Source organism: Zosterops lateralis, assembly GCF_965231275.1.
Source record: "Zosterops lateralis genome assembly, chromosome: 6".
Taxonomy (NCBI): domain Eukaryota; kingdom Metazoa; phylum Chordata; class Aves; order Passeriformes; family Zosteropidae; genus Zosterops; species Zosterops lateralis.
In genome coordinates, this window is record NC_139761.1 from 21,832,709 (window position 1) to 21,847,432 (window position 14,724).

A 14,724-nucleotide genomic window follows, 5' to 3' on the forward strand; every position below is an offset into this window, starting at 1 on the left:
CTGTTGCCTGTTTCCCTGCTGAATTTTCTAGACAAATAGAATACAGGAGTTTTTTGTCAGTGTACTGCAAGTATCCTGTTTCTATATTCATAGGCAGTATCCATCCATTGAAGCTGTCAACAGCACTGAGATCATAGCAGTTAAACACTGAATGAAAATGGAAGCTGATCCCTTTCCCTTTCTGCAGGGAATACCTAAGAGGAAGCAGGGGAACAGTAGTGACTTGATATTTAGTCTTTGTCTAGTCTAATGTCATTATGCCAAAATGTTCTGTGCTTTCACAGCTCTGATTTCTTAACACAACCTCTAAACTCAGGAGCCAAAAAATCATATTGTATTCAGTATGGCATATGCACAAATCATTGCTTAGGTTTCTGAAATGATTTTTAGGAGTATTTTAAATTTTGAATTTGGGAGTTTACTATCAAATATATGGTAATGAGGATAATAAAATCTTGATTAGGCAAAATGGGTTAAGTCCTGATGAGGTCTCTGGTTTAGGAATGAATTGGCGGTGCTGGGGAAGGATCTGGCCTGTGGCACATCCCATGGGACAGTGATGTCCGTGCTGATGCGGCTGGGCAGCAGCAGCTCACTGTCCCAGTGTCACTCTGTCCCAGTGCCTTTGGCAAGGACTGACAGGCTGTGGCCAGGTTTCTCTGGTTGCCTCAGTTGGCAGACCCTGCCAGGGTGGGAGGCTCTTTGTCTGCACTGTGCTGGTGCTAAATGGTGGCCACTGGTTTCCCCCTAAATGATAGTCTTTCCCCACAAAAGCAAAACTGATAATCACAGAAGGTCAGGGTCTTGCTTTTCTTCTTACAAGACAGGTCTCTTTGTCACACTTTTACTGTTAGTTAAAAAAAAAACAAAACAGAGCAAACTGAAACAAATTTCTTTTCCTTTTAGAGGTGGTGGATTGTAGTTTGAGGGTTGGATTTATTCATGCTGTCATCCTTTTCTGTCATTGCCCAGTGTGGCATAAGCTTAGAGTCACATGCTGGGACATGGCAGTTTCACTCCATGTCCTCCATCCCGTTAAGGCTGCATCCCGCTGTGCCCTCAGTTGGAATTCAATGGTTAGAGTACTGGCAGATCTCTGAATGGCTCAAACAAATGTTTTTATCACAAATTGACAAGGTTCAAAGGTTTGGCTTTTAATTTCATTTCAGAACTTCTAGAAATCTGCACAGTCACCAACATGAGGCTCCCCTGACAAGGAAGCATTTTCAGGTCACTGGCTATGGAATAGTAAGTGAAGGCAAGATAAAACAAAAGCTTCTTCTTTTGGGAAGTGTTCATATCATGCCAAGGGAATTTATTGTTGCTTTTTTTAGTTTGTTAGCCAGGATGATAGATGGACATCTGCCGTCCTCAAGGAAAAAAACTGATGTAGTATGAAATGCCTTATCTCATATTTAAGGTGTATTTAATGTGAACACAGATAAAAAAATAATTTAAACTTTTACTGTCAGTCTATCTTTGGCAGCATTCAACTCCAGAAATGACAAACTGAGCAACCTTGAAGTTGCTCTGACAAGCATTATTTTATGTATTTGGCCTTGTCACAGAGACAATTGGTTTTTTGACAGAATGATGACAGAATTTTGAATCACAGAGATAAAATATGCTTTGAGGGCTAAATTTCTAAATGCAAAGATCTGTCGCCTAAACCCCTTTTGTGAAGCAGCCAAGTTGCTGCTGTTTATGCTCTAACTCTGAGCTACAGTTGAGAATTAATTTAAAGCAAGCAAAATTAAGGTTGGCAAGATTGAGATATATTTGCAAGTGGTTGCTTATATCTAGAATGATGTCTTCCTGATGGGGAATCTCTTCTGTGAACTGTGAGTGAGGCTGGTCTGGGCTAGTTTTTTTAGCTTTGCACTCAGTAGAGTTGCAGAGTTTGCAGTGCTTCAGTTCTGTGTGTCTTCTAGTTTGAGCATTCTTTAGTTTCTTTCTTCTGTTTTTGTAATTTATTTTTTTCTCTAATGGCATGTTTGCATGATAGAATGGAACAGGAGACTCCAATGACTTCTGGCGGATTGAAGTTGTAGGCAGAAAGAGTGGGGATCTCATCAAAGTCCTGCGGAGTCAGGTCCGGCTAACCCATGTGGCCACAGGGTGCATATTGGGGTCTTCTGGAAAGACTCTGCCAAAATGGTAAATCGTGTGTAATCCCCATCCACCCCTGCAAGGCCTTGAGCAGATGTGTTTCTTTTACTCAGTGGTACATTTAGACTAAGCAATAACTACATTTCTTGCATTTCTTTAAAAGAATAAAAATGTAACTAGCAGGTACTAAAAGTATGACCAGAGGGGGGAGATCTGGGTTAGGATTATGCAGTCCATTACAGTGAAGGTATATGCCTCTGAAAAATAATATCCCTTACTAAGAGATCCAAGAGTGGCATAGACATAGATCTTGTCATCTAGTGAGGCCAGGAGGGAATGACAGACGTGTTATTTAACTTGTTATTTATCCTTGGGGTTTGTAAAAATCACTAGAAACTGGAGCAGTTCATGCTGTTCTGTACCGCAATCTTCAAAATTGCTTTCTATTGGTATTTATTTACCTTGTGATTAGAAGACCTTTGCCATTTTTGCATGCAGCATCTGAAGCGAGGCAGTGGTTACAAGCTGCTATTAGCAGGGGTCCTTGAATTATACATCTTCATCATTCAAATGAGGTGTATGCAGAGACATCCAGGCTGATGCCAAGGAAGCTGCCCTGTCTGTAAAGCTGCACCGTGTGGGATGCTGACATGGATCCTGGCTATGGGATCCTGTGAGGAGAGGCTGGCATGGAGAGGCTGTGCACTCATGTTGCTGCTGTTTCAAGAGCTGCCTCCCTTTCTGCTGCTCTAGGTTTCCCTTCACTGTATTGTGGTAAAAGCAGATTCTAAGGATTCCTGTGGATGCTGAATTATAGAGCAGGCAGGTACCTCTGGCAACTGCCTGGCCAGGAGTGCAAATGCCACTTGGACGTCATCATAAAACTGGGCTCATGGGTTCAGTTAAAAAAAAAAAAAGCCAATCTCCATCAAGACCATTCAAAAAACATTGTGAATTGGGTTTTTTTTTCCACCACTAAAAATTTACTATGTGAATGGAAGTTATCGCCACAAAATATTGATGCTAGAAACAGCTGAGGGGAAAAAAATACATGTTAACTGCAAATGAGGATGGTTTGACTATATTGAATTTTTATATTTTTTTATTTAATGGGTAGTAATCACTGTCCTTCAGAGAATTTAATGGTAATTATTTAATGGATTACTTAATTAATGAAATTTGCCAAGTGGTGATTGATAGAAAATTCCCTATTAATGTCTTATTACTGCCAGATTTGATGCACTTTCTCACAAAATCTTTGATGTGACCTGCTAGACATAGGGTGACAGACTAATGAACAGTTATTAGTATCCTCTAAGGTAATTGTTTTGTTTCTGTCATACAGTTCTTGAGGATATGGATTGACTTAAATTGATGGTGGTGATTTTCTTTGGAGGGACTATAAGGGTTGAATTAGAAGTAGTTTCTAGTTGGTAAAGTGCATAATTTTCAAAAATCTCACATATCTACCTAGTGCTTTTTAGGTGAGAAATATGGTTCCCATTTCTCAATGTGAACCAGAGAATTGATGTCAGCTGCCTTGCAGATCTGTTTTGATTTCTGCATGGTTCTTACAGCACGTAAGAATGCAACTGCTGAAGCATTACAGAGAAGTATAAAGCTAAATGGGGAAAAAGTAAACACAAAATGGAAATATTGAGTGTTCCTTTGGGGTGGTGGTGAACTGTTCTGCTGATCCTCAGGGGCTGGGAACAAGTAGAAGTCACCTGCACACCATACCTGAAGGAGACACCCAATTCTCTCTGGAACTTTGAAGATCATATTAACCCTAAATGTAAGTAATTGATTTCCTTTTCATTTGGGAGTGCATCTTGGCTTGCTGTTAAAGGAAAGGATGAGGTATCAGATAGCAGTAACTGGCATTCTGCATTTGAAATGTATGTGTTCTTTCCCAGCTTAAGTGCAAACTTGCTGAACTTGAGTATGTGCAGGGATGCAGAGCTGTTTTCTATTTCACTGTTTGTACTGGAAGCTGGTGATAATGCTTGAAGTGCAGTGGAAGTATAAAGACTTTTTTAAGGATTTTGAGATTTTAATGTGTTACAGAAGTGTGAAACGCTCCAGTACAGGCTGTTATTTCCAACATTGTTTCATTGAAAATTGTCATTGATATGAGTATGTCATATATATTTCAATGATTTTTAAAAAAATCCTGAATCCAGTATGTTCGGGTGTATTTTTTTCCTTCTCCTGCTGGGGGTGTGCTAAATTATGACTTTGCAGTACCATCAAGAAATAAATACTGTGTCACAGAGATCTTAAGTTTGCCAGTAATAACAAGCAGGCCTTGCAGCCTCATCCAGGAGTTACATATGTTTCACAGGCTCATCTGGCCTGGGTTGTTCAACACAATTTTTATTCCATGAATTTCGGGTGACTGGGCTGAGTTCTGAGTTATTAAAATACTTACTATTCTTTGTCCTTGTGAGAGCAACTGTATACAAATCAAAAGAGAGAAATCCTGGGCTGTTGACTTGGTAGAATTTCCTCGTCTGTTGTAATGCATTTTACGTTCCCATACTTATGGCTCATTTACAGATAAACAGCAACCTATGAAGAGTATGTCTCTTAATTTCAGCCAGAAATTCAAATTTATTTATTTCATAGGCTTTTATATATTTTTATTGCTCCTGGAAATAAAGGAGGAAATTTCAAAGTACAACAGTTGTAAAGTTCATTGGGGGATACTTCTGACTGGAGGCCACTGTGTTTAGAGTGTGAATGAATTGCATAGAGAATTAAAACAGGTTCTGGAAGCAGATTTGTTGTAGGAGGAGAGAGTTTAATTTATTATGAAAAAGGCAAATAAAAGTAAACCATACAAACTTCCAATCTATTTTTCTTTCTTTTTTTTTTTTTTTTTTTTTTTTTTGAAGTGCCCAATATCAGCCTGGATGTTTTGAAGCCTTCTTTTGCAGAAATTCTGCTAGAATCCCACATGGTTATGATCCGGGTAGGATGTCATTGATTCCAGATTATAATTTTCTTCCTCCTCTCTCTTGCATTTAAAAAGAAATAGCACTTTCTGAGAGATCTAGGTGATGGCTGCAAGCTAGGGCAGAATTTGCATGCCCAAGCAACCTACTTGAATTTATACTTAGAAAAAAGGATGGTCTTGGAGCTAAATCTTCCAAGTCCAAGTTTGGAAGCCTTGGGCTTAATAGCTTGCTCTGCTGTTGGTGTCATCTAGCTGCAGGCTAGTTATGTAATGTTTTCCCCTACCTTCCTGTAAGGCTAGAGAGGAAAATTAGTATTTGTGAGGCAGGAGGATATTACTGTGGTCAAAATCAGGAAAATCAGCTAAACAGACAATTAAAAAAACAGTAAGTGTTTGGATTGAAAATGGAAAATTCTAGTTTTTTTCAAGTTAATCAAGGAGCTGCAATTTCTGGTTTCCTTTTTTATCTCTGCTCTTTTTATAAAAAGAGCAGATTTAATATTTGTAAGGTGGACTGTTCCTATGATTGTTCTTTGTACTCTTGGCCACAGCCCTTCTGCTTCCAGCTCCTCAATCCTTCTTCTGAAGAATGAGAAGTTAATATTTTGGGAAAGGAGTCTAAGGTTTTCTTTGCTACTGTTTGTGAAGCTCTTCTCAGATTTTAAAGAGAAAAAAGTAGTCAAGCACATTATTGTTAGTACTTGTAAAGTGTTTCCATGGCAATTTGTGATAATGCTGTCTCAGGTAAGGAGGCACCTGCATGGGTTTCCATGGAAATAATCTTGGAGGCTTTTTTTCAATAGTGAAGGGAAACCTGTCACAGTAGTCTCTTAATGAAAAAAGGTCTTGCTTATGCAACATGTATCCTCAGTGACAGAAAAGCTGAAGAAGAGAAATGAGAGAATACTGCCTCTTTTGCTACCCAAAAACCATTTTCACTTGCACAGTAGTATTAAAACATTCATAGTTCTAATTGTGACCGTTGTGGAGGATGATGTGTTTATGTAGGTCAAAAAAGAACTTTCACTTAGGAAGGGTATTGATGTATGTTTGTGTACACAGACACTTCTGGGCAGACATTGCAGCATAACTGCCTGCTCAATTAAATTTTATGTTGACTTATCTGTAGGGAAACAGCGGCCTCAAACCAAAGGACAATGAAGTTACATCCAAACCTTGGCACTGGCCCATCAACTACCAGGTATATTGATCAATCCATATTCCTTTATACTTTCAAGTGCTTTTGTAGTGCCTTTTGAAGCACAACACCTTGTAATTGCATTGAAGATGCTGTCAGCTTGCTTTTGTAGCACCTTAAATGTATGGATGGGAATTTGTCTCACCTTAGACACTGTGCAAAATACAAACTGGACTGATGAATATCCCTTTTTCTCCCTTCTGATCTCTTTCCTCAGGGACTGCGTTTTTCTGGTGTCAATGAGACAGATTATCGGGTTTATTTGCTTGGAAACCCGGTAAGTTGGAATGAGAGGTTCCAAGCCAATGTCTTTAGCAAATTTTAGCTTCGTTTTGCCTCTGCCAGTTCTTCTCCTTTTGGACTGTTTCTCTTACTTGACTCTTAATGTTTGTATGTCACATGCACACGTCCAGCATAAGGTACCAAATCTGTCTTTTTCTCCTGTGTAGGTGATTTGGTGGCTAAATCTGGTCACTATTGGCTTATATATTCTGATAACCATTTGTACTGCAGTGGCACTGAAGAGAGGTGTCCAACTGACATCCGAACGCAAAGGTGAGGTCAGTCTTCCTTTTCATAAATGCCTTTTGCAGGAATCTTAAAAGTGTGTGGATGGCAGGACTTCATGTGTCAAGGGTGGGAAACCATTGAGCTTGGATTATCAAGCAGTGTCCACAAGGAAAGAGTGGGAACTTCATATCTGTAATTTAATAGTGAACACCACAAATCTTCTACAAAAATAGTGCACAACTACCTACATCGGCTGCAAGGGATACAGACCAATTAATCAATGCCCTGCTATCAAGCTCTGCATGTACTCTGTACTCAGTAGTTTGCACATGTTTTAAGACAAGAAATGTTTTCTGATATTTATGCAAAGCAAATGACAAATGCAAGAGATAAAATGGTCCTTTATTATGTCCATTGCCAAGATTCTGGAGCTTTTTATGAGCCCTAATTAGTCATCCCTTTCAGCATTCCTGTTTACATCAATGGTTGCTTAATTTTGTAGATCTCCTTATGGGAAGTCAGTTCTAAAATGTGATAGGAAACTACTCAATTATACAATAAATTACTGCCTAAGCTATGTACAGACACCAGAGCTCTTAGTCCCTTCCCCAGGCTCTGAAAGCTAGGCACCACTTCTTTCCAGGAAGGGCTGACAAAGTGATCCTCTGGATGGCTCTCATTGTAGAGACAAGGAAAATCATCAGAAACCAGAATCACCTGCTTAGTCTGATGCACATCCAGAGAAACTGCACGTTTGGTCTTTAGATAGAGTATGGTCAACCTCCTGCCATGCCTTGAGACTTAGGTCTTTGTATATCTTTTCTGATAGCTGTTTTCCTGAAGAGTGCTTGTGTGTTCATAAAGAATGCAGCTAGGATGTTGCAGAGGCTTGAAGCAATTCCAGACCAATACATGACTTCCTGCAAAGATTATTCCTGATGAATTTATTTAGTGTGTTAAGGCTTGCAAATAGCAACTTTAGCTGAGCTTTTCTCTGCTGAAGTCTGTTTATTTGTGTTCCAGAGCTGTCCAGAGTTGTGCTACGTGCTGGAGGGCAAATCACACTGGGCTGGCTCCTTCATTACCTCCCTTTTTTTATGATGGGACGAGTTCTCTACTTCCACCACTATTTTCCTGCCATGCTTTTTTCCAGCATGTTGACAGGTAAATACTAGAGACTTGGAGAAAACAAGGTAGGGAAAAAGGTGATATTCTGTTAAATTGAATGTTTTTCAGCCTAAAAAGTTTGATATTTTTATAGGCTTTCTTTGCTTGTGCAAAGTGCTTGAAAGCATTGACTTACTCAAAATGTTTTTCACAAAGCAGCTTGCAGGGCCAATTTTTTGTCTGTTTGGTTTTGGTTTTTTGGTGGTGGTCGATTGGCTGGTTGGTTGGTTTTTTGTTATCACCCTGAAGAGGCAGTCATGTAGTGCTTAGGGCATTTAAATTTAGAGCTGTTTCACTGTTCTTATATATTCTTGTATACAACTTACTTCTCTCTTGGTTTACTGCCAACACTTTTCTGTCATGTCTGTTTATAATTTGGCCTTGGTGGTTGTTCTGTGATTTTATACCAACTTCACTGGCATCTGGGGCCCAGATCTCTTTTTTGCATTTATTCAAATGGAAAGGTAGGACGAAAAGAACCTTTGCTGATACAAAACAGTCTCAATGGTTCTGAAGGTTACCAAGGTAAATGAATTTTAAAATTGACATGGTCTTTTGGTGTTAGCAGAGTTTCATCAGCCTAATCTGTGAACACAGCAGCTCTGTTCTTCTGACTACTTCTTCTCCTAGGAATCACCTGGGATGCACTACTGAAGTTCTGTGCTGGGTTCTTGTCACCCAGCACTACAGCTAGAAAGGTATATGGAGGTGGATTCCTGGCACTGATTCTGCTCATCCTGTACAGGTGAGTGCTAAAAGCTGAACTTTTCATGAATGGAATGTGTGATAGTTGCCATCTCAATAGAAACTTTGCTGCCTGTTAATTATCCTTAGCCTTTGTTCCCTTTTCTCTGCTGAATTTGTCAGACATCCTCAAACCCAGTCCTAAACCCTCAAATTTTATTAGATTCAGCATCTGTGTCCTAGTAATGCATTACAAAACATCTTTCCATTGCAAGGAATCTTTCTTTTGTTGCAGCACACAGTGTGACAGTTCTGTTCCCCTCCAAACCCACTGTTCAGCGGTTTGTGGTTCTAATCCCAATGATGGTAACATATTCCTCAAATACAGGCTAATTTTTCATTATTGTAGGTTTTATCAGATTCTAAGAGAAGATGCTATGTGTGATAAAACTGTGTGCTGTGTATATATTGGGTTCAGCAGAGATTAGAAGGTTCCCAGTAGAGCCTAGAGCAGCCTGAAGACAAAGGTCCCCTGGGCTGCGAGCTTCTTGAGACAGCAAACTGTGCTGTGTTTGATGGGCATTTGGTTTCTTTCCACAGCTTCTACCTCTTCCATCCACTGTCCTATGGGATGATAGGACCCATGGCCTCCAACCCGAGCAGCCCCATGGCAGGGCTCCGCTGGATGGACTCCTGGGAATTCTAGAGCAAAGGAAGCCTGGGAACAGCAGATCAGGAATATGAGATCTGCTGCACGTCAGGCTGATTCTGGTGCTTTGAAGATGTGACTATAAAACACTCTCTCTGGAGAACTCTGGGTGTAGTAACCCTGTTGCTTTGTCATTTGTTTGCACTGCCTGCATTGGAAGATGCAGAGGATAAGAAGGTCCCCTTAAATTAAAAGAGTCATGTCCTGAATCCTTAGGTTATATTAATGGACAACTGGCTGCCTGAATGTCAATTCCTTGAAGCAGTATGTGTCAGTCAAACAGCAGTGGCATTCCAGCAGCCAGACCAGTACAAGTTGGAGGCTGTCTGCTGTTGCATGTACACTCTGTGCATGTGTGTGTCTTCCTTCTTGTAATGTAAGCACCACTACAGTCTGAAGCACTATAGGACTTCTATCATGATTAAAAACCTTTCTTACAGTGAGGTTTTTGAAAGATTGCTGTAAGTATCTTGGGACCTTCATTCTACCTGCCTTGGCTATCTGAAGGTTTTTTTGTTCAGACCCTGGATTTTTAAAATTTGACTGAAAGGGTCTGTTTGAAATCTCCTGAGCCATTGTGCCTTGCCTGTCTCCCAGGCCCTCTGCAGAGGTGGAAATTGTTTATTCCTATATACTGCCTTGCTTTCTTTAATCATTTATACAACTCATCTAGCAGGCCTGTTTTCAGGGCCAGACTGTTCCAGCTCAGCTCTTTGTAGCTTCTTTCAGTTCTGTCTGAAGGTGCCAAGGAAATTACAGTAGAAATGGCAGGTGATTTTTTTTCAGCCCCAGTATGCTGTGGAGACAAGCATGGGGATGTACTAGAGACGGTAATGATAGCTTGGAAATCTTACAGACAGCTGTCATTCAGCTCTTGTTCCCAGCTATTCAAGTGCCAGTGCCTGTGCTTTTAGGGGAAGGCTTCATCTCAGTGCATATGGCATCTGCAAAACTGGCTGCTGGTGCCAAAATATCTGCTCAGTGTTCTCATATTGAACAAGTTCCTTCTCTAGACTGCTGAACATCAAATTACAAGGAAATGTGAGGCCTGGCAAAAATTCTTTGTGGAATGTCAAGAGCCACTGTATGTTGAATGCACCCCTTCCAAGAAAGTGGAGTTTAGATTATCAGGTGTTTTCATCCCATGTTAGGTCTATTTTTGTCTATGTGTCTTTTATTCCATTTCCTACTCTTCATCCAGGGTTGATTTCTTGTCACAGTTCAAGTTGCTGCCTGGTAGCATCCAACATGAATTACACTTAGATCACAGCTGTGTTCCTGTCTCAGGAAGTAATATTTTAAAAACTCTTTTGTGTATTTTTCAATGAACTCATGCCTTTCATTTCAGAGTTCTTGCTTTGCTTCACAGCCTTGCATCAAAATTACAGGTAGAGGGGGAGTAGCTGGTGGGTCTGTCTGCCTTTAAACATGGACTGTGCAATTACTTCTCTTAACAAATCTTGGATTCCAATACATTTCCTATCACACAGAAGGGCTGCATTAGCATAGTTGTTCTGTGGAGGGGTCTAGACTCCAGTCAGACTTGCTTTGGTTCCTCTTTAGTAGAGATCCATAGTGTTGTTCAGTAAGGTAGCTGCTTGCTTTGTAAGGCTCTGGTTTGGTATGTCATATCTCTCCAGAAACTGACTCCTGTAGATACTAGCTCAGATGGAATGGACCTGTGCATTTGATTCTAAAGGTTTTACCTGCTGCTTATACGTGGTGGGAAGTCATTGCATAATTAGCTGCTGGGTTTGATGATTCTTTTCGACTTGTTATTGCAGGAAGCGCTCCTACCTGCATGAGCCAGGGGTTCACAGAGGTGATAAATAGGCAAGAAGGATGTGGGGGAAGGCTGCAAACTTCTTCAGAACCTGCCAGATCTGACAGCAGCAGCAAATTGTTAATTGCTGGCAATGTGAAAGGCAGACAGTGCAGTGCTGCCTTCTAACAATGTGATCCAGCATCTTCTACTCTTGGTGAGATTGACTTAATACATTGCTGTCCTCAGTGTGAGCTTTCCCTAAGGTAGTCCCATTGTCATGGGAAGGATTTGCCAGAAGAGCTGGCAAAGGCCATGATTTAAAGTGCAGTTTTTTCCACTGCGTACAATTATACACTTCTCCTTAGCATTAACAACAAAGAAATGTAAGAAATATGCGAGTGTTTTGGAGTTACTGTTTCTAACACTCTTTATTCATCATATTTAACCCTGGGAATGCAAAAATTGAGTCAGTAACCTTGGTTTCTTCAGTTATTAAGAAGGGGTCGGTTTTGTAGGAGTTGCTTGAGGAAGATGAACCAGTCTGTTCCTTGGCTAGGATCCCTCCATCCTTTATTACTAATAATTTTTTGGATGTGGATTGGCAGCTGAGTGCTGAAGGTGGGAAATTTAATGCTCCCATCCCACCTTCCTATGCACAAGTCCAGCTTCTGTTTCAACACACACAAAAAAGGTTTATTTTTCTTTAGGACTGTTAGAAATTCTCTTGAGAGCATTTGATTGAGATTGAGACTATTTCTTAAGTCTTGTGTGCTTGTAAGGGGGTGGAGGCATACAGTGAAAAAAGAATCTAGCTATTCCACAAGAGGGAGCAACTTCTAGCAGAATTTTTATTTTTGATCTGGAGTAAAAAGGATTGAAAGGTCTACATTGAGGACTAGAGGGCAGACATTTCCTATTCACTCTATGGACTCCAAGTAAGTGTACATTGATGTAGCTGTTTTCTTTTAGGAGAAAAATACTGAAAAATTACTCCAGTTAGAATTTGACCTTCAGTATTTACTTCTTGAAACAAAACCTGTCAGGCCATTGCTGAAACATAATGGTAGCTGCTACTTTGTGAGGTCAATAAAATACAGTAATTTGAAATCACTTCCTGACTCTGTCTTGAAATACCTGAGTGGTACAGACGTGAGGTAGTGGGTGCAAGACACTCTTTGCTTTTGGGATGGAATTTGGGCTGCTTTGGTTCAGTTTTTCCAGTTGTGCTTGTGGAATGAGTTCTTTTTGAGAACTGCTCATTAGTTGTCTTCTCCAGTCATGTGGAAAATAGCTAACGGTGCTTTCTGAGGCCAGAAGGTGCTGTTCTCTGAGCAGCTGCTCTCTTTGAACCTTGCTTGACAGGGCTCCTTTTATCACTGACAAAGTATTTCATCAAACTCTATCCATGGATTCAAATCGCAAAAAGCTGCAGGCTGCCACGTTCCCTGATTCAAATTCTTTTTTGTGTGTAAACTCTATTTTCAACTCTTCAGTCTCTGAAGGATAAGATAGAGGGCCTCTAGGCTCATCTAGCTTTATCCTAGGCAATCCATCCATCTTAAAAGGTTTCTGCTAACAGGCACTTCAGGACATCGATATGCACACATCTATTCTAGGAGCAGGCACTGGCCTATTTCCAGGAACTGGACCACTCATGCTATGAGACACAGATGTGACTGTGAGGAGGACTTGAAAGGAGATTTCTGTGCCAAGGTTGCCCTTGGTCCAGGTGGAGAACTTTGTATCATCACTGTTTGCTACCATTGTTTGCAGCCCTGGGAGCTACCACGATTGATGCACAAAGGGCATTGACAGAATTCCTCCTTCCTTCTGGTTCTTGAAGAATGCCCAAAGTACAGGACATGTCTTTGCTTCCCCTAATTTTTGCGCTATGCATCCATTTCATACATGTACCTGAAGGAAGGGGTAAGATAGGACATCGTGTAGTAGCCTGAGTGAATGAATACCTGTCACATGGTCTGAGAGCAAAACCAGAACCTTGTTATGGAAAAGTAAACGTGTTACTTGATAATTTTCTCCTGTCCCTCCTGAATTCTTCAGAGGATTGTTTTTAAGGGACTTCAGAGCAAACCAACTGTTAATGTAGAAACACAAGGCATTTAACTGAAGTTCTCCATTACTACACTTAGCTGCTTCCTTTCCAAGCTGTGACTGAGTAACCCTCTGGGTTGGCACTGTGCACAAGCACTGTTTCCTCCTCTCAGGATCCTGCTGGCAATGTGAAAACCTCCTTAGCAGTGCCCTGTGTCTCTGCCAGCTGGGGAATGTAGGTAAGACATTTTTTTCTCCCCCCTTTACAGCAAGTGACCCCATGGCCCCACACATGGGCAAATGTGTCATGAAAGCAAAAATGTGTGGACTGTTAGAACAACATAAGGCTCTTCCCTGCTGGGAAAGGAAGGCTGAGGATAAGAACACCACCTCCATAGCATACTTTCTTTGGGCCGGGGCTGTTGGCTGCAAGCAGTCAGGACTGAAAATTCTCTGTCTTCTTTAAAGTACTAAGACCTTGGCTGTGTGGTTGGTTGCGAGTTGCTTCAATTTGTAAACTTTTTAATGCTCTTTACTTGAATGTCAAGGGCTATGGTTATCACAAATAATATAGGTGATCACATGTTAGCATAGATAGCACTCCTGCTGAATTTGTAATTGATTCTCAAACTTTGCCAAGTGAGCTTACTGTGTTTTTACAAGAGACATGGTTTAGAGCCATCCTTGAAGAGCTTTCATCCTTGAAGAAAACTCTTGCTGGCTAAGCAAGAGTTTGGAGCAACAGTGAGAGGGGTTCTTTGGTGATTCTGAACCTTTCTTACTAATGCCGGAGGGCGTGTGCGTGCATCTGTCTGTGAACTGAATTCTTTTAACTATGGTGCAATTACTGTACCATATGGTGTGCATGGGAGAATGTTCCCTTCAGCTAAAAATGTGTTTTGTACAGGTGATAATGGAAAATGAGGTAGAATTTGGAATTTAATTTTGTAATAAATATTATTCTTTGAAGCAATCTCTGTGTCTAGATTTTGGGGTGGGTTTTTCCCTCTTTCATTTCTTCCTCACATACATGCTTGAAGTAACAACATGAACTTTGAATGGACCCATTGGAGAATTTAATCTGGGATAGTGATGATGTACATCAGCTTTTAGCACAATAGTATTGCTGGACTGCAATTCTAGGAGATCAGATTTTACTGCAATCCAAGCAATGTATTGGTAAGCACAACAGCAAGTGAAGCTGGTACATTTGAACAAGAATAAAGTCCTGTCTGTCGAACCAGGTTTATTTCTCCCTATTAAAGATGTGGTAGATTGCCAATATGTATAATATGTCACATTTACTGGGTATTTTAATCAAGCTTCTGATAGGTTACCTATGAACATTTCATTTGACAGGTCAAGCACTTTATTCAGAAACCCAGCATTTTTCTGTAAGTCATGTTCAGTCTGTAGTGTCCATAACACCAGACTGGTGCACAGTTCTGTATGAATGAGGCCCTTACTGTGAACTAAATGTGAGCATCTGTAATAAAACTGGAACACTGAAAATCAGAATCTGGCTTTATACGAGGCTGTAGTGAGGGGCTGGGATATGCTTTTGAGTACAG

The 14,724-nt window shown here is 40.5% G+C and overlaps 1 protein-coding gene across 2 annotated transcripts in view; it reads left to right on the forward strand.

Annotated features, from left to right (window-relative positions):
• The window catches only part of POMT2 (protein O-mannosyltransferase 2), a 27,376-nt gene extending 14,488 nt beyond the window's left edge, over positions 1 to 12,888 (forward strand). For both annotated transcript variants that reach the window (XM_083864502.1, XM_083864503.1), the window contains exons 12-21: positions 1,170 to 1,248; positions 2,006 to 2,157; positions 3,813 to 3,904; positions 5,007 to 5,083; positions 6,198 to 6,269; positions 6,484 to 6,543; positions 6,716 to 6,821; positions 7,800 to 7,940; positions 8,574 to 8,688; positions 9,228 to 12,888. In XM_083864502.1, the coding sequence (XP_083720628.1) occupies positions 1,170 to 1,248; positions 2,006 to 2,157; positions 3,813 to 3,904; positions 5,007 to 5,083; positions 6,198 to 6,269; positions 6,484 to 6,543; positions 6,716 to 6,821; positions 7,800 to 7,940; positions 8,574 to 8,688; positions 9,228 to 9,333 (1,000 nt within the window). In that variant the 3' untranslated portion in view covers positions 9,334 to 12,888. The remainder of the gene's footprint in view (positions 1 to 1,169; positions 1,249 to 2,005; positions 2,158 to 3,812; positions 3,905 to 5,006; positions 5,084 to 6,197; positions 6,270 to 6,483; positions 6,544 to 6,715; positions 6,822 to 7,799; positions 7,941 to 8,573; positions 8,689 to 9,227) is intronic.
• The last annotated feature ends 1,836 nt before the right edge of the window (positions 12,889 to 14,724 follow it).